This window comes from Mobula birostris, chromosome 8 (assembly GCF_030028105.1).
Source record: "Mobula birostris isolate sMobBir1 chromosome 8, sMobBir1.hap1, whole genome shotgun sequence".
Taxonomy (NCBI): Eukaryota; Metazoa; Chordata; class Chondrichthyes; order Myliobatiformes; family Myliobatidae; genus Mobula; species Mobula birostris.
This window is the reverse complement of record NC_092377.1, coordinates 111373739-111401066: the sequence shown is the minus strand read 5'-3', so window position 1 is coordinate 111401066 and position 27328 is coordinate 111373739. Positions and strand designations below refer to the sequence as shown.

Here is a 27328-nt window from a genome sequence, read left to right as displayed (position 1 = left end):
CAGAACTGGGCTGAAAAGTGGCAGATGGACTTCAACCCAGATAAGTGTGAAGTGGTTCATTTTGGTAGGTCCAATTTAAAGACAGAATATAATATAAATGGTAAGACACTTGGCAGTGTGGAGAACCTGAGCGATCTCAGGGTCCATGTCCATAGGACACTCAAAGCTACTGCACAGGTTGACAGTGTTGTTAAGGCATTTAATGTGTTGGCATTCATCAACTGTGGGACTGAGTTCAACAGCCATGAGGTAATGTTTTGGTTACATAAGACCTTGGTTAGACCCCACTTGGAGTACTGAGTTCAGTTCTGGTCATCTCACTACAGGAAGGATATGGATACTATATAGAGAGTGCAGGGGAGATTTACAAGGATGTTGCCTGGATTGGACAGTGTACCTCATGAGAATAGGTTGAGTGAACTTGGCCTTTTATCCTTGGAGCGATGCAGGATGAGAGGTGACCTGATAGAGGTGTATAAGATGATGAGAGACATTGATTGTGTGGATAGCCACAAGCTTTTTCCCAGGGCTGAAATGACAAACATGAGGGGGCATAGTTTTAAGGTGCTTGGAAATAGGTACCAAGAGGATGTCAAGGGTAGTTTTTCACAGAGAGTGGTGGGTGCATGGAATGCACTGCCAGTGGTGGTAGTGGAAGCCGATTACAATAAGGTCTTTTAAGAGCCTCTTAGATTGGTACATGGAGCTTAGAAAAATAGGGAAATTCTAGGCAGTCTCCAGAGTAGGAGACATGGTTGGCACAACATTGTGGGCTGAAGGGCCTGGAATGTGCTGTAAATTTCTATGTTCTGTGTTCTTTATATTCCTCATGTGCTTCATTTGATCCTGACTTTTTTCTTGACTAAATTCATCACCTCTCTGGATATCCAAGGTTCTCGTTTCTTTCTGTCCTGTCCTTCCTTCTAACAGGAACATACCTTTCTTGTACTCTGTGCAATTGATTTTTAAACACCCTCCACACTTGCCAGAGAAAAGATGTTCCCAACTAACACTTCTTAGCTCTTGCCTAATGTCCTCGTAATTTGCCCTAATCTAATTTAAACTCTCCCACAAGGGCCATACCCATCCTTGTCTACAGCTATCCCGAATAGTGGTCACTATTCCCTAACTATTCACCCACTGAAAGGTCAGTGACCTGGCCAGGCTCATTACCTAACACTAAATCCAGCACGGACCCTCCTCTTTTTGGACCATTCACATATTGATGTAAGAAACCTTCCGGATTCACAGAACAAATTCTGCCCCATCTAAATTTCTTGCAATACGGTTTATATTAAGGAAGTTGAAATGCACCATGTCAACATCCCTATCATTTTTACACATTTTCTTAATCTGATTACATATCTGTTCCTCAATGTCCCAATGTCTATTAAGGGGTTTGTAGTAAAATCCTATCAGTGCAATTGAACCCTTCCTATTCCTGAGTTCTGCTGAAATAGACTCAGTGTCTGACCCCTCCATTATGTCTCCCCTGACTGCAGCTGTGATATTGTCTCTGATTAGTAGCGCAACTCCACCCCCACGCCTTTTACCCTTATCCATAATATTCTAAACATTAAAATATACACACTTCAAACTATCCAACCCATCATACCTATTATTTCGATTTGGCCTTTCAGTGCTTTCCCTGATATCTACCTTCTGGTCCAATCATTCCGTTCCTGATCTGGGGCTCTGGTACCCAGCTTCCTGCAAAACTAGTTTAAACTGCCCCGAGTGGTATCAGCAAACTTCCCAGCCAGGGTATTGGTTCTCCTCCAGTTCAGGTGCAACCTATCCCACCCCAGAAAAGTTTCCAATGATACAAGAACTTGAAACCCTGTTCCCTACATCATCCCCTCAGCCATTCATTCATCCATGCTACCACTCCATACCTACCTGCACTAGCCCATGCCAAAGGGAGTATTCCGGAAATTAAAACCTTGGAGGTCCTTCTCTTCAGCCTCTTTCCTAACTCTATATTCCCACTGCTTAGGACCTCTTCCCCACTTCTGCTTATGTTACTGGTGCCAATATGCACCAAGACCTCTGGCTGTTGCTCCTCCCCCTTGTGAACATCCTGCAGCTGCTCCAATACATCCTGGACCCTTGCACCCGGGAGGCAATACACCATTCTGATGTCTGTATTGCGGCCACAAAATCTCCTTTCTAACCCCTCAAATATCGAGTCACCTATAACTACCGCACTGCCTGACTTTACCCTTCCCTCTCAAGCCTCAGAACTGGCCACAGTGCCACCAGCCTAGTTGGTGCTGCTGTGATATGATGGGTTATTCCCACCCCACCCCCATCAGTATCGAAAGAGGCATACTTGTTGCTGAGGGGAATGGCCAGAGGGAACCCTGCACCGACTTCTTATATCCCCTTACCTCTTCTGGTGGTTATCCATCTACTGTACTCAGGGTGTGACCACCTCTTCAAAAGAGTCATCTATAATATCTCAGCCTACCAAATGATCCTGAGTACATCCAACTCCAGCTCCAATTCCCGGTCGGTCAGGCGTTGAAGTTGTAGCCTTCAAGGAAACGGTCAGGTATCCTGAATTCCCGCATCTGACAGCAGTAGCAGTAGCATTCCAACCTGACTACTCTATACTTAAAAACAAAGGCTTGCTTCTTCTTGATTGTACCTCTGATTGTTCACACCAAAGCCTTTCCACTCCATCTCTGGAATACTCCCAACAACGGCTGCTCTGCCTGAGTCTATCTTCCTTTTATTTGCAGCTGAGTTTAGGTCTGTGACACCGATATTTAACATGCCTGTGTAGCTGAAAAAGACTGGCCTTGCCCGAATCTGCTACTTTTATACTCTCTTTCCAGACTTCCATAGAGCTCTGACACTGACACTTCCCGTGCCTGAACCACTGAGAAAAAAACAGATTTACCCGAGCCTGCTCTTTTATATTCGCACTCTAAACTTCGGTAGGCCTCTGATGCCGACACTTACCTTGCCTGTACAGCCCAAAAAGACCCTCCTTGCCCGAATTTGCTCCTTTTATATGCTGTCTCCCAACTTCCATAGGGCTCTGACACCAACACTTACAATTCTGGCACCTGAGCTGCCGAGAAAAGACCGGTTTTACCCGAGTCTGCCCTTTTACTCTACTCAGTAGTGTTGCTCTGTTAATGTGTCCATGTAACATGACAAGTGTAAGTTAGCATAACATAGTTTATGTATGCCAATATAGACCATAAGACAAAGGAGCAGAAGTCGGCCATTCGGCCCATCGAGTCTGCTCCGCCATTTTATCATGAGCTGATCCATTCTCCCATTTAGCCCCACTCCCCCACCTTCTCACCATAACCTTTGATGCCCTAGCTACTCAGATACCTATCAATCTCTGCCTTAAATACACCCAATGACTTGGCCTCCACTGCTACCCGTGGCAACAAATTCCATAGATTCACCACCCTCTGGCTAAAGCAAATGTTTCACATCTCTGTTCTGAATGAGTGCCCTTCAATCCTTAAGTCATGCCTTCTATACTGTGATTGCTGCTTCCAAAAAGTTAATTTTTAAGGCAGTTATACCCATAGATGAATGCCAATGACAAAAACAAACTTGAACTTAGTTCAGCTGAGTAATGGCGGACTGCCTCAGAAAATGCAGCCAAGTGAAATAATTACTTTCTTGCAGTGGCTGTAGATGACTATCTGTTCTGAGACTGACAAACTTTCCTTATTTGGTTTTCTTTCTCAATAAATTACTCAGCTTAGTCCTTCATGCTAATTAGTGCTAAGTACTGTCTGCTCTTTTCCTGTTCTGAAGAACTGTATGAACAGCTGAGGGGTTGGGGAGTTTCTTGCTACACAGTCATAAAAATAGCCATCTATAGTAATCAGCACAGCATCAGTATTTAGCACATTAAAATAGCACCAGCAGTGTTGATAACTTTGTTTTTGTCTATTCCAAAACAGCATGAGGGTTCTGATGAAGGATCTTGGCCTGAAACTTCAACTGTTTACTCTTTTCCACAGATGCTGCCTGGCCTGCTGAGTTCCTTCACCATTTTGTATTTGTAGTGAGGTAACAATTCTCCAGCATGGTGTGCTCGGTGTTTTTTTAATTCATTGTTTCATACAGCAGAATTTTTAGTCCTATATCTTTGCCAATGAAAAATACATTATGATAATACTGACCTCTGCTTATCAATCCTTCACTTGTAGTACCTTTAGTACCTCTTTACTACCATTTATTTATTTAGCCTAGAGCCATTTGGAGGCTATCTATGTGATGTCCACCTCCATTGGTCAATGGCTAACACCAAGATGTTTATGAAGTTTACCTCACTTCTATAAGAAAACCCTGGAAATATGTCAGATAGCTTCCATGGAGAGAGACACACACAAGTTCCAGCTCTTTGATCATTTATCAGAATGGTCAATCACCACAAACCAACACATCCATTGAATATTTCACCATTTTCAGTGCTTCAATTTTCAAATTGCCCTCAAGGCATAGGAAGATATTTAAATCACCAAAACTATGATATCTCCCAGAGCAATTCCATCCTTCCATTAACTTTTCTTCCCTACATTTCCATCAACTGCCCCCAGGTTCTAATACTTGCCTACACAGAGGCCAAATAACCTATTACCCTGCGTGCTTTTGGGATTTGGGAGGAAGCCCGAGTGATCACAGGGATCATCATCATCATCATCATTATTACGTGCTGTGTCGTATGACATGGGCGATTATGGTCTTCCATTTGTCTTTAATCTGATCATTGCCTGTGGGAAAGACCCCCTTCACACTGTTGTTTTTATTCTTTTCTCTATCCATGACTATGATTGTTCTTGGCAAGTTTTTCTATGGAAATGGTTTGCCATTGCCTCGTTATGGGCAGTATCTCTACCAAAGGAGATGTAAGGCGCTCCTTCCCCCTCCTAGCCTACAGATCACCCTTGGGCAAGGTGTAGCACCTGTGTAGCCCCATGACCAAAGCAGAGTCACGTGACACCATGGGAGCAGGTGGTGGATGGTCGTATGAGCAGCTGGTGCAAGTCTTGATTATCATATAAGAACATAAGAAATAAGAGCAGGAGTAGGCCATCTGGCCCGTCGAGCCTTCTTCGCCATTCAATAGAATCATGTCTGATCTGGCCATGCACTCATCTCCACCTACTTGCCTTTTCCCCATAACCCTTAATTTCCATACTATACAAAAATCTATCCAACCTTGTCTTTACTGAGGTAGCCTCCACTGCTTCGTTGGGCAGAGAATTACACAGATTCACCACTCTTTGGGAAAAGCAGTTCCTCTTCATCACCATCTTAAACCTACTCTCCCGAATCTTGAGGCTGTGTCCCCTAGTTCTAGTCTCACTTATCAGTGGAAACAACTTTCTTGTGTTTATTTTATCTATCCCTTTCATAATTTTATATGTTTCTATAAGGTCTCCTCTCATTCTTCTGAATTTCAGTGACTTTCCCAGGCAACTCAATCACTCCTCATAGTCTAACCCTCTCATCTCTGGAATCAACCTGAACCTCCTCTGCACCACCTCCAAAGCCAGTATATCCTCCCTCAAGTAAGGAGACCAGAACTGCATGCAGTACTCCAAGTGTGGCCCCACCAGTACCCTGTACAGTTGCAGCATAACGCCCCTGCTCTTAAATTCAATCCCTCTAGCAATGAAGGTCAACATTCCATTTGCCTTCTTGACAGCCTACTGTACCCGCAAACCAACCTTTTGTGATTCATGACAAGCACTTCCAAGTCTCTCTACACAGCAGCATGCTGCAATATTTTGCCATTTAAATAATAATCCACTCTTTAACTTTTCCTTTCTAAGTGGATGACCTCACATTTACCAACATTGTACTCCACCTGCCAGACCCTTGCCTACTCACTTAATCTATCTATATCTCTCTGCAAACTCTCCGTATCTTTTGTACAATTTGCTTTTCCACTCAATTTTATGTTATCAGCAAAATTAGATACAGTAGACTAGGTCCCCTCTTCCAGGTCGTTAATGTATATATGAACAGTGAACAGTTGCGGGTTCAGCACTGACCCCTGTGGCACACCGCTGATCACTGATTGCCAGAGTTCCACCCATGTATCCCAACTCTCTGCTTTCTATTAGTTAACCAATCCTCTACCCATGCTAACACATTACCCCCAACCCTTTGCATCCTTATCTTATGGATAAGTCTTTTATGCAGCACCTTACTGAACGCCTTCCGGAAATCCAAGTAAATGACGTCCATCTGTTCCCTCTACCCACTGTGCTTGTTATATCCTCAAAGAACTCCGGTAAGTTTGTCAAACAGGACCTGCCTTTGCTGAATCCATGCTGTGTCTGCCTGGTGGATCCATTTCTTTCCAGATACCTCGCTATTTCTTCCTTAATGATAGCTTCAAGCATTTTCCCAACCGCAGATGTTAAACTAACTGTTCTATAGTTACCTGCCTTTTGCCTGCATCTGTTTTTGAACAGTGCGTGACATTCGCCATCTTCCAATCTGCCAGGACCTGTCCAGAGTCCAGAGAATTTTAGTAAATTATTACCAAAGCCTCTACTATAACTTCTGCCATTTCCTTCAATACACTGGGATGCATTCCATCAGGACCAGGGGACTTATCTATCTTCAGGCCCACAAGTTTGCTCAGTACTGCCTCTTTAGTGATAGCTATTTTATCGAGGTCCTCGCCCCCCTCCATTGCATCCATAACATCTCTCTTTGGCATGTTAGACATGTCCTCCACCTTGAAGACCGACATAAAATAGTCATTCAAAGCCTCTGCCATTTCCTCATTACCCAATATCAATTCCCCCTTCTCGTCCTCCAAGGAGCCTATGTTCACTTCAGCCACCCCTTTCCACTTCATACAATTATAAAAGCTTTTACCACCCATAATTCAACATTTAGAAGAAATTTAGGTAAGTACATGGATTGGAGGGTTATGAAGGGCTATGGCCAAGTGTGGGTTGATAGGACTAGGCAGAATATCAGTTCAGCACAACTAGATAGGGTGAAGGGCCCGCTTCTCTCCTGTAGTATTTTATGATTATGTGACTAGATGTAGGAGGACAGGGTTAAAAATGCCTGAATAGTGCAGCGCTATTATTATTTTGTGCAGAGAAAATTAGAAGGTCATGAGTTCGATTACTAGTCCAGAGAAGGGCCTATTTCTGTGTTGTAGTGCTCTATTACTCTGTGAGGTTTGAATTCTTGTATGGAGTTCAATTTATTCCTGCCTGTACCATGAATAAGGCCTTCCTCCTCAACAATCATGTTGCCTCTGTGTCTGCATCCCCCTTAGGCCTTACCACATCCCTTTTACAGAAGTAGGTAAAAACTGATGTCTATTGCAGCTGCCTGGGAAAAGCTGGAGGTGAATAAGTTGAGGGGCTGTCTGGCCATCACTGTTCCAGGTACAGCAATTCAGGCTGCCTGCTCCTTACAGAAGGTAGCCAAGCGTTTAAAGGCTAGCAATGTGGACATGGGATGAAGGAAGTCCGAATGTTGGGCTGTCCCAGGTCAGTGGATCTCAGGGTAGGTGAGTCGGCAAGCCCAGTATTCAAGTTTGGGGTCCCATCATCTGCTAGTCTGGGCGTTGATACTGAAGACTGAAGCTCAAAGGTCAATCAGAAGTGCGGGAGTCAACGTCCGATGGCTGAAGCCTAGAGACTGGAGGCCCGTCCTGGGACTGGAGAATTGTCCTTATGCGAGGTGGGTTGGATGGAGAAAAGAAGCTTGCTTTGCTGTTGTTATCATGTTGCTTGTTGTATTCTGTTTTATTGACTTCTGTGTCGTTCTGCCGAGCATTGTAAGCATGCAATTGTTGGTGCTGGAATGTGTGAAGACACTTGCAGGTTGTCCCTGGCACATCCCTGGCTTGTGCTGGTTGTTGATGCAAACAAAGCATTTCACTGTATGTGTCAATGCACATGTCATAAATAAATGAATCTGAATCTGAATCACAGCTCAATGGCCACATGTCTAAAGAACCATAGGAAATTATAACAGGGAATAAAAAAATGTCCAGGCCATTAAGCAGACATTTGGTGTCTGTCTTCTTCACTGTAGAAGATGCAATAAACATTGCAGGAATGGAAGGAAATCCCAAATCATCATGAAGGCAATATACTGGAGAAATTTAGTGGACTAAATGTTGGTAACACTCATGAAACTGACAGCCAGCATGCCAGGATTCCATGAGGTGACTGTAGAGGTAGTGGACATACAGTATTAGTAGTGTTCTTCCAAAATTCTCTCAATGATTCAACAGTTTCAGCAGACTGGAAGGTTTCACCAGTATTCAAGAAACAAAAGAGAAAAAATGGGGGTGGGGTATTTAGTTAGCGTAGGTAGCAAAATGCTGGAATTCATTATTCAGCCTTTTGTAACACCACAGTCAGAAAATGCAAATTTGACTTATCAGAGTTAACACACTTATGAAGATAAATTATTTTATGTATATTAAATTGAGTCTATAGAACCCAAAAATAGGAAGGGTGCAATCACTCCAATGGAATTGTACTACAGACCCCACAGTAGGAACAGATATGCAGGCAGATAAAGTAAAAGCAATGCAGTTGTTGTCATGGGTGATTTCAACTTTCCTAATATAAACTGGGACCTTCTCAATGCAAGAGGTTCAGATGGGGCAGAATTTGTTAGGTGAACCCAGGAGGGTTTCTTAAATCAATATGTAGATAGTCTAACAAGGGGAAGGGCTGTACTGGATCTAGTATTGGGTAATGAGCACAGCCAGGTGACTGATCTTTCAGTGGCTGAGTAGTTAGAGAACTGTGACCCAGCTCCTGAAGTTTTAAGGGAGCTATAGATCAGGATAAATATGGACAATGTGACGACCATTAAACTGGATCAGGGAAAATTACAAGAGCGTTAGGCAGGAACTAGAGAGAGTTAATTGAGGGCAGTTGTTTTGGAGCAAATCCATATCTGACATGTGGAAGGTGTTTAAAGACCAACTGCACAAGAGTAAAGAAGAGGTATGCTCCAGTCAGAAGGAAGGACATGGATGGCAAGGTAAGAGAACATTGGATGTCAAGAGAGGTGATGAATTTAGTCAAGAAGAAGAAGAAGAAGTATGTAAATCTTAAAAGGTAGAATCAAACAGAGTCCTTGAGGATTATAAAGAAGCCAGAAAAGAACACAAGAAAGGAATTAGGAAAGCCAGGAGAGGCCATGAAAAGTCCTTGGCAAGTAGGATTAAAGAGAACCCCAAGGCATTCTATACCTACATCAAGAGCAAGAGGATAACTAGGGAGAAGGTAGGACCACTCAAGGATAAAGGGGGGAACATGTGCTGAGATGCAGAGGATGTGCGTGAGGTCCTTAATGAATGCTTTACTTCAGCACTTACCAAGAAGGACATAGAGGATAGGGAGATCAGTGCCAAGAGTATTAATATGGTAGGGCATTTCAAAGTAAAGGAGGGGGTAGTGTTGGGTCTCTTAAAGAATGTTAAGGTAGATAAGTACTCAGGGCCTAATGGGATATACCTTCAGTTACTGAGAGAGGCAAGTGAAGAGACTGCTGAGGCCTCAACCAATATCTTTGCATCCTCTCTAGCCACAGGTGAGGTTCCAGAGGATAGGTGAGTAGCTAATGTTGGTCTATTATTCAAGAAGGGAACCAGAGATAATTTTGGAAATAATAGAACAGTGAGTCTCCCATCAGTGGTCAGGAAGTTACTAGAGAGAAATTATAGTGAAAGGGCTTATGGGCATTTGGAAAACCATGGCCTAAATTGCAGGAACATGCATGGCTTTATGTAGGGCAAGTTGTGTCTTACTAACTTGATGGAGTTTTTTGCCAAGGAGACGAAGGTGATTGATGAAGGTTGAGCTGTGGATATTGTAAACATGGATTTTAGTAAGCGTTTGAAAGGGTCTATCATGGGAGGCTCATCCAGAAGATTAAGAAGCATGGGAACAATGGTGAATTGGTCATTTGGATTCAGAATTGGCTTGCCCATAGAAGATAAAGGGTAATGGTTGAATGAATTTATTCTAGCTGGATGTCTGTCATGAGAGGTGTTCCGCAGGGATCTGTCTAACGGCTCTGCATTAACAAGTAGGTGTACAGATGTACCCAATGAAGTGGCCACTGACTGAATTACTGAGCTGAATAATTGCTTTGCAAAGAAAACCAAGAAAGGAAATCTTGAAGCCACTTAAGAGTGACTCCTGATGCAGGGTCTCAAGATGAAATATCAATCATCTCTTCACTGATGATCTGCTGAGTTCCTCCAGCAATTTGTCTGTTGCTAAGGAAAGTTTTCCAGGACTGTATTTCATACCAATACAAAACTAAAGAATATGCATTTACCTTGGCGTGCTGAAATCTTCCTTGCATGACCCTTCTGTATTTGCCGAGCTCGGTAACCAAATCCTAAAGACTGCAAAGATTCTGTAATATATCTTTGTCCGGGTGAGACACATACCATCACCAACAATTTTGCATCACCCCCTGAAGGATGAGGAACAGCATTAGTTAAAATGAGCTTTACACTATTTATTTGCCTCATTATGAATAAATTAATAGTGGACACAGCTCTTCACATCACAGAAACCAGCCGCCCCTCTTTAGTCAAGAAGTCACAACGGTGTCTCCACTTCCTGAGGAGACTGAGGTGAGCAAACCCACTCCCCGCCCATTTTAACCAATTTTTACAGGAACACCACTGATGTGTCCTGACCAGCTGCGTTACCGGGAATTGCAAGGCGTCTGAATCTAATTACAAAGGATTGCAAGGACTGCTGAGAGGATCATTGAGGTCTCTCTTCCATGTATTTGAGATATTTCAAAGTTCAAGGTAATTTTTTATTGTCAAAGTACAAATATGTCACCATATACAACCCTGAGATTTTTCTTGCATGCACACACAGTACATTCAAGAAACACAATAGAATCAATGAAAGATCACACCCAACAAAACAAACAACCAATGTGCAAAAGACATCACACTGTGCAAATACAAAATAAAATATTAATAACAATAATAAATAAATAAGCAAACAAACAAACAGATAGATATTGATAACATGAGATGAAGAATCCTTGAAAGTGAGTCCATCGTTTGTGGTGGAACAGTTCAGTGATAGGGCAAGTGAAGTTATCTCCTCTGGTTCAAGAGGCTGATGGATGAGGGCTAATAACTGTTCCTGAACCTGGTGGTATGGGTCATGAGAGAAGGAGAATGAGAGGAGACATGATAGAGGTATACAAGATATTAAGAGGAATAGATAGAGTGGACAGCCAGCACCTCTTCCCCAGGGCACCACTGCTCAATACAAGAGGACATGGCTTTAAGGTAAGGGGTGGGAAGTTCAAGGGGGACATTAGAGGAAGGTTTTTTACTCAGAGTGGTTGGTGCATGGAATGCACTGCCTGAGTCAGTGGTGGACGCAGATACATTAGTGAAATTTAAGAGACTACTAGACAGGTATATGGAGGGAATTTAAGGTGGAGGGTTATATGGGAGGCAGGGTTTAAGGGTCGTCACAACATTGTGGGTCGAAGGGCCTGTACTGTGCTGTACTATTCTATGTTCTATGATGCTCCTGTATCTGCTTCCTGATGGCAGCAGTGAGAAGAGAGCATGGCTTGGTGGAGGAGTGTCATTTCCTGCAACAGCATATGTGTAGATCTGTTCAATGGTGGAGAGGGCTTTACCCATGATGGACTGGGCCATATCCACTACATTTTGTAGGATGTTCTTTTGAAGGGTATTGGTGTTTCCACACCAGGCCATGATGCAACCAGTCAATATACTCTCCACCGCACATCTATAGAAGTTTGTCAAAGTTTTAGACTTCACAATTTCTAAGGAAGTAGAGGTGCTGCCACACTTCCTTCATAATTGCACTTAAGGGCTGGACATCTATCATTTCCCTGTTTGGTGCAGCTTCTAAAATGACTAAATGTTTCATTAATTTTGAAGGAAATCTCCTAATATGAAATGGAAATATCCCACACTCGTATAATCACAGACAAAGCGATTTTTCTGTTTCTTGTACAAGGGATCATTGAACCAACTCAGTGACATAAATATTTCTTGTACTCAGCAATACAAAGAAACACAATAAAATCAGTGTGGATTTCCATTGATTCTATTGTGTTTCTTTGTATTGATTGTGAAGAAAATGAATCCCAGAATAGTATGTGATGACATATATGCGCCTCGATAATAAACTTACTTTGAACTTTGTTTCCAGAAGAGATGATTCATTGGAAACCACTCTTTTCCCCTGAGATTAACATAAAAACTGGATGACAAGGCTGCAAGAGACTCTCTCATTTCAAGGAAAAATAGGGTAAATTTTCTTGCAGACTGAATTTACAAATCCTGGATCCCATACTGGGAAAATTTATGCCATTGTGGTGACTGTGTGAGCTATAAAAGATGTAAAAACTTTCTGAAAAGTACTTTTGCAGCATTGCCTGCTGATAAAATTGTGGGGAGGAGTTTAAGGAACTAAAGGAAATACTTGCAACATCAATATTTCAATTAGGGACGTCAAATTTCACCACCAGTGAGACTAGAAGCACATGCACAAAGTTTCCTCAGAAAAGTGCTCGGAGATCCAGTACATGGAAATTTTAAAAAAAAGAGATGCAGGAGCTGAAAGTCGGAATTCAAAACAGAAGATACTAGAAACACTTAGCAGGCCGGGCAACATCTTGTATGCATGCAAGAAAACGAATTTCAAGGTTGTATATGGAGAAAGAGTTAAGGTTTCAGATCCTAGACTCTTCATCAGAACTGGGAAAGACAGGAAACTGGATGGGTTTAAGTAGCAGATAATGTCGGAGAGGGAAGGGTAGAACAAAGGCAATCCGTCTCAGAGAGTGAGACCAAATGAGTTAAAGTGGGCACCAGAGTAGCAGGCTTTTCTGTCTCTGCAATGTGTTGTAAGAGTAGGGCTGTGGGACATAGTCAGCAGGCTAATAGAAAATAAACTGACCCAAAATGATGACAGACAGAAATGATCAAAGATCCATGTATTTCCAGACATTCACAAATCTCTATACTGTTACATTAATAGTAACGTGCAGCTTGTGTGTGGACTTTGCCAGAAGATGAAGTAGGTTAATTATTTTTGAATCCTTTAAAAAATATTGCAGTAGGAAGTGAATCACCCTCCTCAGAAATGGGAGAAGTGCTCTGGCCAGTAAATATGTCCCCAGTAACATGTACTAAGAGTAGCATGTACTAACCATTTGCAACCTGTGTGAAGGTAAGTGTGAATGTAAATAAAAATTAGGCATTCTGACAAGGGTTAGAGATAAGAGCTGTTTGCAAAGTTTTGACTTCACTCTGCAGGAAGAAACAAAACTGGTACAGCAACCACACCATGCAACTTGACAGCAACCATGACTGAATGCAAAAAAATATAACACTGGGAAGGCAAAGAGAACTTGCAGTATAGCAAAACGAAAAGTGGGTATCAGAATTCTCCCTCCTTGCCCTTTCGTTGTAGAACTGTTGCACTTGCTCTTCTGCTCTCTACACATGAGCAAAATGTCAGCTGGATTCAACTAATGCAGAATAAAAACCTTCATTCTGTAATCTTTCTGTCAATGCTAGCCTGGCATTTATTGCTTATATCTAACCTCTGCAGAACAAAATATGCAGATAAGAATCAAACACATTGTTGAGCCTTCTGTGTCATGCAGATCAGATGAGATAGGATGACAGATTGGTAGCCCAGATACAGACATCAGTATACAGGCCTCCAAACAGCAGCCAGACATGGATTACAAATTACAGCAGGAGGTAGAAAAGGAGTGTCAGAAGGGCAAAGTCATGATAATCGGGGATTTTAACATGAAAATGGATTGGGAAAACCAGGTCAGTACTGGACCTCAAGAGAGAGAATGTCTAAGAGATGGCTTTTTAGAACAGCTTGTTGTTGAGCCCACTTGGGGATCAGCTGTGCTGGATTGGGTGTTGTGCAATGATCCCGGGGTGATAAGAGAGCATAAGGTTAAGGAACCCTTAGGGAACAGTGGTCACAATATGATCGAGTTCACTTTGAAATTTGAGAAGGAGAAACTAAATTCCAATGTGTCGGTATTTCAGTGGAATAAAGGAAATTACAATGGCATGAGAGGTGAACTGGCCAAAGTTGACTGGGAAGGGACACTAGCAGTAAGCCAATGCTCCAGTACTGCAACACCAGAACCTATCTTGGCCACTCATTGTTGAGGTGGATGCATGTGACGTTGGTATTGGAGCTGTACTCTCTCAGCCTTCTTCTGCAAATAGCCAGCTGCACCCTTGTGCCTTTCTTTCCCATTGTTTGACTCTGGCCAAGAATAACTACAATGTTGACATCAAGGGATCTTTCCCTGAAGGTTGAGAACTGCAAATTGGCCCAGTGCTACGTGGGATCGATTATTTGCAGTGAAAAAGGCTATCAACAAGGTCTTGTATAGACTGCGCCTACAAACATCAATGAAGATCCACCCACTGTTCAAAGTTTCCCAGCTCAAGCCAGTTATTACCTCTCCCCTGGCCCCAGTCACCCCACCTCCCCCTCCTCGCCAGTTGGTTGATGGATCCCTGGTCTATTTGTGCAAGGCCTCCTGGTGTGTATGGGGCAAGGTCCAGTAACTAATGGATTGAGAAGGATATGGCTCTGAGAAATGTTCTTGGATCATGGCAAATGACATCTGGGACAAACCTCTCATCCAGAACTTCCAGCGGGCACAGGTCAGGAGCTCCACCTAGGGAGGAGGGCCCTGTCACAACCACAGATTCTGCTGCAGGGTGTACATGTCTCAACAGGCGGGCTGTGTAGTAGGTTCGGCAATTACGCAGCAAATTACTATTTCATGATGGCGGTATTTAACTCCCTTCTTTTCATTGCAGTCTTGTTGAGACTTGGGTAAAAGCACAGCAATGTTACACTCCCTGTTTAACTTTGTCCTTCTCAGAGGACTACCATTTTGACTGACGCTTGAAAAGATGCAGTATTTGTTTGGTACTTAAGATATTGCTTTCAGCCGCAGTGTTGGCATTTTACTTTCATTTTGAGAGTTTTATTCAACAGCCCTGTTGGCCTGACTTTTATTGTTTTCCTTTCTCTTTAAAATTATGAAAGTGCCCATTAAAGTCCATGAACTGTCTACCTGCTTCAGTGTCTCTCTCTCTGCACTTGGGCCATATTCGAATGATTTGACAAGCATAGTTTTAGACTTCAGGTGAGAAGAAGGAGTATCAAAGAAGATGAGTGGATTTTTATTTTACACCGAATGACTGGTATCTGGAATGTGCTGTTAGGGGAGCTGGTGGAATCAGATACAATTACTATGTTTAAGAGATATTTAGGTAGAATTTCAATACAATGATATGGACCTAATGTGAAAAAATGAGATTAACGGAGACAGGAAAAACGTTAGCATGGCCATAGTGGATCGAAGTTTCTGTGTTGTAGGATTAGATTAGATTAAATTAGATTAGATTCAACTTTATTGTCATTGTGCCGAGTACAGATACAAAGCCAATGAAATGCATTTAGCATCTGACCAGAAATGCAAAGAATAGTGTTATTTACAAAATAACTGCAAATAAAAAAGTGCTAAAGCACACAAATATAAAAGTACTGAGACTGTACAATACAGTTGCGATACTGCTTAGCGCTGTGATGAGAGATTCAGCAGTGTCACAGCCTCAGGGAAGAAGTTCTTCCTGTGCCTGCTGGTGCGGGAGCGGAGGCTCCTGTATCGCCTACCGGATGGGAGGAGAGTAAAAGGTCCATGGTTAGGGTGAGATGCATCCCTGATAATGCTTTTCGCCCTGCCTGGGCAGCGTTTATGGTAGATGTTCTCAAGGGGGGCAATTGGTGGGAATCTATGACTACAAAATGTTACTTCTACTTTCCCTTTCACATATATTTTTTGACTTGCTGTTTTAAATGGTCCATCGATCAAAGGACATCTTAAGTAAATCAGAAATCTTCAAAGCCTGTTTTCTTTCCGAAATAACAATTATTCAGCAGACCTAAAACCATTCAAACCTCGGCTGCAACCAAAATAGAGTCCAATGCCGCTTTGGGGTCCAGAAAAACACATGGAGTCAAATCTTTGGGAAATAATTTTAATCGCGCTGAATAGCGAAGTGATGGGAATAATCCCTTATCATAGGCTATCTTCATGGTTGGAGTGAATTTAGACCACAGGTCCATAACTTCCCGTGGATAATCTTCATAAAAACAAATCTCGGAACCCTTGAATTTAAAAACTCTGTGTTTCCTTGTATATTTCATAATTTAGTCTTTAACTTTGAAATGAAGAAAGCAGACTAAAACTGACCTTGGTTTATTCGGATCCTGAGATTTTGAAGTGAAAATTCTATGTACTCTTTCAATATCGGGAGGTTGAGGTAAAATATCCGGAAACAGAGATTGAAACAAGTTAGCAAAATAGTCCAATAAATCCCCACTCTCAGATCCTTCCTTCAGTCCAACAATTTGAGTATTATTCCGACGAGATCTTGCTTCCAAATCGATAACCTTATGTTGAGACTTTTGCAAGCGGGCTGAACTATTCGCTATCTGTCTCTTTAAGATAAGGATTCAAGGAAATAATATTTTCCTGCACAAATTGAAAACTCTCTCGTAACGACTTCATCTCAGCAGAGTTAACATCAAGTTTTACCGTGTTGTTGTCTATTTTCCTGTCGAGAGCCATCAGTGAATGTTCTAAACGCTCAGCCCAAACAGACACATCATCTGATTTTCCTTTCGCAGTTTTCCCCTTTCCATTGCTGAATTCAAAAAGCTGCTTTCCACTTCTTAAAGCTTGTGACATAATAACAACTATTCCCCTCTAAGATCCGGCAAATAAAAGTTAAAAATTCTAAGTTTAAACTGGGGAAAAGGAAGAATCAATCGCAGCCACACAAAATGTGTGTCACTCCATTGGGCAGTAGACAGAGTCTCCCGACTTGCTGTTTTATGCACCAAAGTGAATAAGCTCATATTTTCGAGATTATATTCTATGTTCTTGCCCATTCACTTAACTTGTCTGTGGCCTCTTTTCATCCTTTCCACTACTTAGAACCTGGATGAGTGAGTGAGTTATTTAGTTATTCATTCATTTATTCAGAGATACAGTATCAGGGACTTCTGGTCCAACAAGTGCACCCCATCCAATTATACCAATGTGACCAATTAAACTACTAACCCATACAGCTTTGGAAAATGGGAGGAAACTGCAACACCGGGGGGAAACTCAACACGTTCAGGGGAGAACATACAAATTCCTTACAAACAGCGGTGGAATTGAGCCAGTTTTGCATTATCAGACTTGGAAATGTGACATTTAGTTCTCTCAACAAAACTGAAGGGGAAGTCAGGAGAACACACACTATTCAGCAGTGAAAAGAGTGAGCAGCTTCAAGTTCCTCGGCATCAACATCTCAGAGAGTCTGTCCTTGGACCAACACATTAATGCAATCATGAAGAAGGCACACCAATGGCTGTACTTCACTTGGAGTTTGAGAATGTTTGGTTTGTCACCAAATGCTCTTGCAAATTTCTACAGATATACAGTGAAGAGCATTCTGACTGGTTGAATCACTGCCTGGTATGGCGGCTCCAATGCACAGGATTGTAAGAGGCTGCAGAGGGTTGTAGATTCAATCAGCTCCATCGCAGGCACAACCCTCCCACCATTGAGGACATTTGCAAGAGGCGGTGCCTCAAGGTGGCATCCATCTTTGAGGACCCTTCACCATTGGGACATGCCCTTTCATATTACTACCATTGGGCGGGAAGGTACATGAGCCTGAAAACCCACATTTAAAGTTTTAGGAACAGCTATCGGAACAGTCCATGAACATTAACTCTCTATTCCCCTTTTGTGCCTTTTATTTATTTTTGTAACATATGACTTGCACTGTACTGCTGAGATGAAACAAAAAAATTTCACACCCTATGTCAGTAATAATAAATCTGATTCTGAATAGCATGACTTCCTGTGGTACCCCGCTGGTTGCAACTTGACATGAGGTTGCCTTGGCAGTCAAAGTGAAGGATAATCCAAAGAGCTTTTACAGGTATATTAAGAGCAAAAGGATTGTAAGGGATAAAATTGGTCCTCTTGAAGATCAGAGTGGTCGGCTATGTGCGGAACCAAAGGAAATGGGGGAGATCTTAAATAGGTTTTTGCGTCTGTGTTTACTAAGGAAACTGGCAGGAAGTCTATGGAATTAAGGGAAATAAGTAGTGAGATCATGGAAACTCTACAGATCAAAAAGGAGGAGGTCCTTGCTGTCTTGAGGAAAATTAAAGTGGATAAATCCCCGGGACCTGACAGGGTGTTCCCTCGGACCTTGAAGGAGACTAGTGTTGAAATTGCAGGGGCCCTGGCTGAAACCTTTAAAATGTTGCTGTCTACAGGTGAGGTGCTGGAGGATTGGAGAGTGGCTCATGTTATTCTGTTGTTTAAAAAAGGATCGAAAAGTAATCCGGGAAATTATAGGCCAGTAAGTTTAACGTCGGTAGTAGGTAAGTTATTGGAGGGAGTACTAAGAGACAGAATCTACAAGCATTTGGATAGACTGGGACTTATTAGGGAGAGTCAACATAGCTTTGTGAATGGTAAGTCATGTATGACCAATCTATTGGAGTTTTTCGAGGAGGTTACCAGGAAAGTGGATGAAGGGAAAGCAGTGGATATTGTGTACATGGACTTCAGTAAGGCCTTTGACAAGGTCCCGCATGGGAGGTTAGTTAGGAAAATTCAGTCGCTAGTTATACATGGAGAGATGGTAAATTGGATTAGACATTGGCTCGATGGAAGAAGCCAGAGAGTGGTGGTAGAGAATTGCTTCTCTGAGTGGACGCCTGTTACTAGTGGTGTGCCACAGGGATCAGTGCTGGGTCCATTGTTACTTGTCATCTATATCAATGATCTGGATGATAATGTGGTAAATTGGATCAGCAAGTTTGCTGATGATACAAAGATTGGAGGTGTAGTAGACAGTGAGGAAGGTTTTCAGAGCCTGCAGAGGGACTTGGACCAGGTGGAAAAATGGGCTAAAAAATGGCAGATGGAGTTTAATACTGACAAGTGTGAGGTATTGCACGTTGGAAGGACAAACCAATGTAGAACATACAGGGTTAATGGTAAGGCACTGAGGAGTGCAGTGGAACAGAGGGATCTGGGAATACAGATACAAAATTCCCTAAAAGTGGCGTCACAGGTAGATAGGGTCGTAAAGAGAGCTTTTGGTACATTGGCCTTTATTAATCAAAGTATTGAGAATAAGAGCTGGAATGTTATGATGAGGTTGTATAAGGCATTGGTGAGGCCGAATCTGGAGTATTGTGTTCAGTTTTGGTCACCAAATTACAGGAAGGATATAAATAAGGTTGAAAGAGTGCAGAGAAGGTTTACAAGGATGTTGCTGGGACTTGAGAAACTCAGTTACAGAGAAAGGTTGAATAGGTTGGGACTTTACTCCCTGGAGCGTAGAAGAATGAGGGGAGATTTGATAGATGTATATAAAATTATGATGGGTATAGATAGAGTGAATGCAAGCAGGCTTTTTCCACTGAGGCAAGGGGAGAAAAAAACCAGAGGACATGGGTTTAGGGTGAGGGGGGAAAAGTTTAAAGGGAACATTAGCAGGGGCTTCTTCACACAGAGAGTGGCGGGAGTATGGAATGAGCTGCCAGACGAGGTGGTAAATGCTGGTTCTTTTTTAACATTTAAGAATAAATTGGACAGATACAGGGATGGGAGGTGTATGGAGGCATATGGTCCATGTGCAGGTCAGTGGGGCTAGGCAGAAAATGGTTCAGTACAGCCAAGAAGGGCCAAAAGGCCTGTTTCTGTGCTGTAGTTTCTATGGTTTCTATGGTTTATAAACCGGAGAAATACCCATTTATTGTCACAGTCCAATTATTAATTCTCAGACTGCATTGGTATAGTATCCCCAATCCATGGGTTCTAACTTTGTTGACCAACCTGCTGTGTGGGCCCTTCTAGAACTTTTTGAAAATCTAAATACACCTAGGATACTTACCTATTCTACCAGTCACATCATCAAAAAAACTCCAATAAATAAGTTAAATAAGGTTCCCTTTCTTAAATCAATGCGAACTCTTCTAAACCTATCATGTTTTGCTAGGGGCTAATTTAAAGGGCTTCTTTGTTAGCATGGATGAGATGGGCTGAAGGGCCTGCTTCTATGTCATATTACTCTATGATTCTACTTGCTCTCTTGGTGTAATCTTTATATTAGCGATTCCACTATTTTCTCTCTTACCAATATCAGGCAAACACGTGTGTAGTTCCCTTTATTTGACCTTCCTTGGCTAAGTATTATGGCCCCATTTCCAGTACTATCCTCCATTCTGCAAAATTCAATCAGGAACTAATGCAATTCTTGAAGATGATGATTACTAATGATAGTTGCAATATATATTGGCTTCTATCTCATGTTTGCTAAGCTTGATTTCTAAATAGCAGCTGCCATTGGAAAGGTCACAAACAGTTGTAAGTAAACTTTCAACTATATTGCTTTGTTTAACTTCTGGTCATAAATGGAAGTCAGCCTTCAGTTTTTAAAGTGTAAATGGAAACCAGATTAATGTCAAAAACACAGCTTTGCAAATAGGCTCTGTACATTGAAGATTGTCTGTAAAGAGTCACTGGGCCTGCTTTATTATTGCTCAGGAGCAGAGTATAACACAATGGGTTGTTTATTTTGGGTTGTTTCGAACTGACAAGCTGACTCTTAAGTTGCTAAGTTCAAGGAAGCTCTTAGAACAGATAGATAATATCATTTAGAATATATGATATTCTGATGTGTTTGTAGTCCAAATAATTTATGAAAGGTTTCAGAAGTTAACTGTACAACATTAATGGTAACTAGCTAAGATCCATGTCTCCAAAAGGAAATATCACATGCTGGTGAAGTCACTCAAGTGGGAGAAAAGGGGTATAACTTTAGAGAGCAGTTCAGATGATTAGGAGTGGAATAAGGAATATCAAGAAACATGGAAGAACTAGAATTTATTTCTCCAGCTTCAGTTTCTGCAATGGACAACTTGTTTCTCTGCATCTTTGCTATGTCTTTTAACTTGTAGGAATTGTACCTGTGTTTTGGAAATCCTTTATCTTTTTTTTGCTATATAGAGACATAGAAAACCTACAGCACAATACAGGCCCTTCGGCCACAAAGCTGTGCTGAACATGGCCTTACCTTAGAAATCACCTAACGTTACCCATAGCCCTCTATTTTTCTAAGCTCCATGTACCTATCCAGGAGCCTCTTCAAAGACCCTATCGTATCCGCCACAGCCACCGTTGCCGGCAGCCCATTCCACGCACTCACCACTCTCTGCGAAAAAAATGTACCCCTGACATCTCCTCTGTACCTGCTTCCAAGCACCTTAAAACTGTGTCCTCTTATGCTAGCCATTTCAGCCCTGGGACTATCCACACAATCAATGCCTGTCATCATCTTGTACACATGCTTTATGCTTTATCCCTTGCATTTGAGGAATGCTTGGCTTTAGTCTTTGAAAATGGTTTGTGCTACAGAAATGGTTTGTGCTACGGAAATGATTTGTAATTTGATAAGGTAAGATACAAATCCTCTGTAAGAATTAGAAAATGTGTAAGATAGAAATTCCCTGAGTTTTAAATCTGTTTTAAGAGCGCTGTGTGGATTTTAACATGTATCACTGTAAATAAATGAACTGTGTTTTACTTTGTTAGTTGGGGGGGGGGGGCGGGTGATCCCACCACTCAAATTATTGGATATTGGCAGTTAAGCTCACCATGGTGAATAAACAGGGAAGTAAACTAATCTTTGAAGATTGGGTAGTTACAGTATTATCTCCCTTTAGTGACAGCACTTGTGGTATTTATAGCCGAATAGGCTTAAAGTCTTCCCTTGTGTTCAGAACTTTGCAGTCACCAAACACATTATCATTACATAGTCTCGTCGTGACCATTGTAAAGATTGCCTTTTTGTTAAAATTTCAGATTTATTTGTTAATCTAATTTATATTCTCCACCTGATGTGGTGAGATTCAGACTCATGTATCTGATTAATAATCTTCAACTCTAGTTACTAGGCTTGTCATTTTACCACTACACTGCTGTGCTCATAGGACTACCTGCTATTCTTTACAGCACGTTCTGTCTCAGCTTCTATACAACCCCAATAAGCTGCCCAATTAAGTCACTTCAGTTTAATTTTAGAAGTTAGGGTAATGCTACCGCAGCACCAGTGACCCAGGTTCAATTCCGCCACTCTCTGTAGGGAGTTTGGTGCGTTCTTCCTGTGATCACGTAGGTTTCCTCTGAACGGTCTTGTTTTCTCCCACATTCCAAAAGGTTAGTAGGTTAATTAATCACATGGGCATAATTGAGTGGCGTGGCCTTGTTTGACTGGAAGGGCTTGATACCTTATCGTATCTCTAAAATAAAAAAAATAAATAACTCGTAAGTCACTAATTTAATTCAGCAACCAGATCAAGGTCACCTGGTAAATTGATATACTAATCCACATATTAAAATGGTGGTGCTTATTGCAACCTCTTCAATGTGCATAACAGATATAATTCCAAACACAAGAGATTCTGCAGATGCCAGCAATTCTGAGCAACACTCACAAAATTCTAGAAGAATAGAGGGCTATGGGTAACCCTAAGTAATTTCTAAAGTAAGTACATGTTCAGCACTGAATTGTGGGCCGAAGGGCCTGTATTGTGCTGTAGCTTTTTTTTATGTTTCTAAGAAAGCAGGTTAGGCAGCATCCAGGGAGGAGTATAAACCATCGACGTTTCAGATTAACACAGCTCATCAGTACTTGAATGGGAGAGCGCAGAAGCCAGAATAAGAAGGTGGGGAGAGGGAAAGGAGTACAAACTAGCAGGTGATCGATGAAACCAGGTGAGAGGCAAGGTGGGTGAGGGAAGGAGATGAATTAAGAAGGTGGAATGTGACAGGTATAATAGACAATAGACAATAGGTGCAGGAGTAGGCCATTCAGCCCTTCGAGCCAGCACCGCCATTCAATGTGATCATGGCTGATCATCCACAATCAATATCCAGTTCCTGCCTTATCCCCATAACCTTTGATTCTACTAACTTTAAGAGCTCTATCCATCTCTTTCTTGAAAGCATCCAGAGACTTGGCCTCCACTGCCTTCTGGGGCAGAGCATTCCACATATCCACCACTCTCTGGGTGAAAAAGTTTTTCCTCAACTCCATTCTAAATGGCCTACCCCTTATTCTTAAATTGTGGCCTTTAGTTCTGGACTCACCCATCAGCGGGAACATGCTTCCTGCCTCCAGCGTGTCCAATCCCTTAATAATCTTATATGTTTCGATCAGATCCCCTCTCATCCTTCTAAATTCCAGTGTATACAATCCCAGTTGCTCCAATCTTTCAACATATGCCAATCCCGCTATCCCAGGGATAACTTTGTGAACCTATACTGCACTCTCTCAATAGCAAGAATGTCCTTCCTCAAATTTGGAGACCAAAACTGCATACAATACTCCAGGTGTGGTCTCACCAGGGCCCTGTGCAGCTGCAGAAGGACCCCTTTGCTCCTATACTCAATTCCTCTTGTTATGAAGGCCAGCATGCCATTAGCTTTCTGCACTGCCTGCTGTACTTGCATGCTTGCTTTTAGTAACTGATGTACAAGAACACCTAGATCTCGTTGTACTTCCCCTTTTCCTAACTTGACTCCATTTAGATAATAATCTGCCTTCCTGTTCTTACCACCAAAGTGGATAACCTCACACTTATCCACATTAAACTGCATCTGCCATGCATCCGCCCACCCACCCAGCCTGTCCAAGTCACCCTGCATTCTCATAACATCCTCCTCATATTTCACACTGCCACCCAGCTTTGTGCCATCTGCAAATTTGCTATAAGAGGTAAAAGGCTGAAGAAGATGGAGTCTGATTGGAGAGGACAGTGGACTATGGAAGAAAGGGAAGGAGGAGCAGCACCAGAGGGAGGAGCTGGTCAGGTGAGGAGAAGAAAACATTGTAAGAAGGAAGCCAGATTGGGGAATGGAAAAAGAGGGAAGAGGGAGAGGGGAGAAATTACCAAAAAATAGAGAAATCAATGTTCATGTCTTTAGGTTAGAGGCTACCCAGACAAAATATGAAGTATTTTAATTTTAAAGTGCTAAGTCCCAATCAGAAGTATTTATGCATTTGAAACATGCTGATGAAATATAAGTTGATGGTAATTTGAAGTGTAGGTGCAGTTTGTAAATGCAGTGTACTGCGGTTGAATTTACTTGCAATGCACGATCGGTATTAGTGCAAGTACCCAATATCAAAATAGTTGATTGCTATGAAAATTTTTTACAGAATATACACATACCCAAGGAGTCCTGAAGCAGGTGAGTCAACTTGCTGTTTCGGTAAGGTATATGCGATCGTTGCTCTGCTAGTGCTCCAAACACATCAGCCAATGCTGATAAGCTGCGATTTATAGATGAAGTTTCTCTCAGAGCTGAACCTGTTACTCCTGACATACCTTTCAGAAGTTAAACCACAGATTGAACATGCTGTCTCTGATAACTCAGAATAAGCAGTGAAAATACTAACAGAAGAATGTATCTTCAAAATCGCCCAGTATTTTATCCCCTTAAAAAGTTTATCCTAATATCAAAATGAATATGAAATTTTAGAGTCTCTTAATCTTGCTTCACTTTCTTTGCTTGTACCTTTTTATGGCATGTTTACCAAGGGCAGAATTGCAGTTGCAAAAAAATGTTTGTGAATCCTTTGCAATTACCTGGTTTTCTGCAATAATTACTCACAAAATGTGATCTGATCTTCATCTAAGTCACAATAATAGACACAATCTGCCTAAACTAATAACACACAAACAATTGTACTTCTCGTCATTACTGAGTACACCATTTAAACAATCACAGTCCAGGTTCAAAAACATTATATGAACCTCTGGGGTAATGCCTTCTAAAAAAGCTATTTGAAGTCAGGTATTCCAATCAACGAGTTGAGATTGGAGGTGTGGGTTGTCGAGGTGCCCTGCCCTATAAAAAGAAACACACAAAGTCAGGTTATTAACAGAGCCTGCTCTTCTCAGGAAAGATCTCTTTATGTGCACCATACCTCGATCAAAACAACTTACAGGGATCCTTAGGAGAAGAATTGTAGAGATGCATTAAGTTGGAAAAGGCTACAAACACACTTCTAGAGTGTTCATCAGACTACAGTAAGAGAAATTGTCTGCAAATAGAGGAAATTGAGTACTGTTGCTAGTTTCCCTAGGACTGGGTGTCCTGCAAAGATCACACCAAGAGCACAATGTGCAATGCTGAAGGAGATGAAAACAAACCCAAGGGTAACATCAAAAGACCTGCAGAACTTGCTAAAGTCTCTGTTCATGTGTCCACTATAAGAAAAACACTGAATAAGAATGGTGTTTATGGAAGGACACCATGGAGGAAACTACTGCTCTCCAAAGAAAAACATTGCTGCATGTCTCAAGTTTGCAAAGACCACTTGGATGTTCCACAATGCTTCTGGGACAATGTTCTGTGGCAGAGAGAAAAATGGAACTTTTTGACAGAAATGCACACTGCTATGTTTGGTGGCAAAGGGGCACTGCAAACCAACATCAAAACCCCATAACCACTGTGAAGCATGTTGGAAGGAGCATCATGATTTGGGGCTGCTTATCTGCCTCAAGGCCTGGGCAGCTTGCAATCATTGAGGAAACAATGAATTCAAAATTGTATCAAGATAGTTTACAGGAGAATGTCAGGGTAGCGGTCCATCACCTGAAGCTTAATAGAAGTTAGATGGTGCAACAGGACAATAATCCGAAACACAAGAGTAAATCAACAACAATGGTTTAAAAAGAAGAAATTATTTTTTGAATTGGCCAGCTCAGTGCCATGACCTGAAAAGGGCTATTCATGTAAGGTATCCCAAAAATACTGATGAACTGAAACAGTTTTGTATGGAGGAATAGTCTAAAGTTCCTCCAAGCCGATGTTCAGGACTGTTCAACAATTACCAGATACACCATTACAAGGGGGTCATAGCAGTTACTGAAAGCAAAAGTTCACACTTTTTTCCAAAAAATACATGTACTATTAGATCTTTTTTTCAATAAGTAAACAAACAAGTATGATGTATTTTTTGTCTCTTTTATTTAATTCGGTTCTCTTTATCTAGTTTTAGGACTTATGTGAAGATCTGATCATATTTTAGGGCATATTTATGCAGAAACAGAGAAAATTCTAAAGCATTCACAAACTTTCCAGCACCACTGTATACTCTTGGGATACCACCAATATCAACTTGCAGCTGATTGTCAATAGATTTAATATTTGATCAGGAACAGAATTCCTTGCTGATTCATCTTCTCTCTTTCAAGATAAGGAAGGTGATTAAAATGGCCTACTGATTCACAGCTGGGTTGATAATATCTTTTCAAATCTCTCAGACATGAGAATGGTCAGTTTAGATTTTCTATTTTCATGAATTTTGGACACTTCTTCAGGACTGTTAGAGATTGATCTACCATGAAGATATGCTCTTGACCATGGCTGATATTTTTGACCTTAATATATTGGTGGAAGGCCTTCCCATCTCCCTTGTAAAGCCCAGCCTTGGAGACTTACTGTTGCACAGCTGTCTGATTACCCAATATGCTACCAACAGTACCAGAATCAAATCCCATTTCACTTCTAGACTACATTAACATTTTGGCATGTTTTTCTTTTTTAGTGGTAAATTAATCAACTATCTCTCAGGGTTGTTACCAGGAGCCAACATTCATCATGAGTGTTTAGTTGTGTTAAACACTAATGAGACAAGAAGTACGTTGATTATGTGTGTACATTGGCCATTTTTTGTGCTGAAGAGTTAGAATCATGTAAAATAGGTGTGATGCAGCAATGTATTCTGAGTTGCTTTCTTCCCCACCTATCACAGTCCTGTCAAAGATCAGGAGATAGGAAGTGCAAAATCACATATTGTAGGTTCTTTGCCTTTCACACAGTATGGAATTCCAGTATCAAAGTTACCAATAGAGAGAAACCAGCCACGTGATACACATGTTTCAGCATTTTCTACACTCAGTGGCTACTTTATTAGTTACACTTGCTCATTACTACAAATATCTAATCAGCCAATCATGTGGCAGCATCTCAGTGCATAAAACCACACAAACATGGTCAAGAGGTTTAGTTGTTGTTCAGACCAAATATCAGAATGGGTAAGAATTATGATCTGTGACCTTGACCGTGGAATCATAGTTGGAGCTAGACAGGGTGGTTTAAGTATATC

The 27328-nt window shown here is 41.6% G+C and overlaps 1 protein-coding gene across 1 annotated transcript in view; it reads right to left on the bottom strand.

Annotated features, from left to right (window-relative positions):
• kif25 (kinesin family member 25) overlaps positions 1-27328 on the bottom strand; it is a 321128-nt gene that overhangs the window by 89642 nt on the left and 204158 nt on the right. Inside the window, exons 9-10 of the mRNA XM_072265970.1 lie at positions 24384-24539; positions 10330-10470 (exon numbers count right to left, since the gene is read on the bottom strand). Of these exons, the coding sequence (XP_072122071.1) occupies positions 10330-10470; positions 24384-24539 (297 nt within the window). The remainder of the gene's footprint in view (positions 1-10329; positions 10471-24383; positions 24540-27328) is intronic.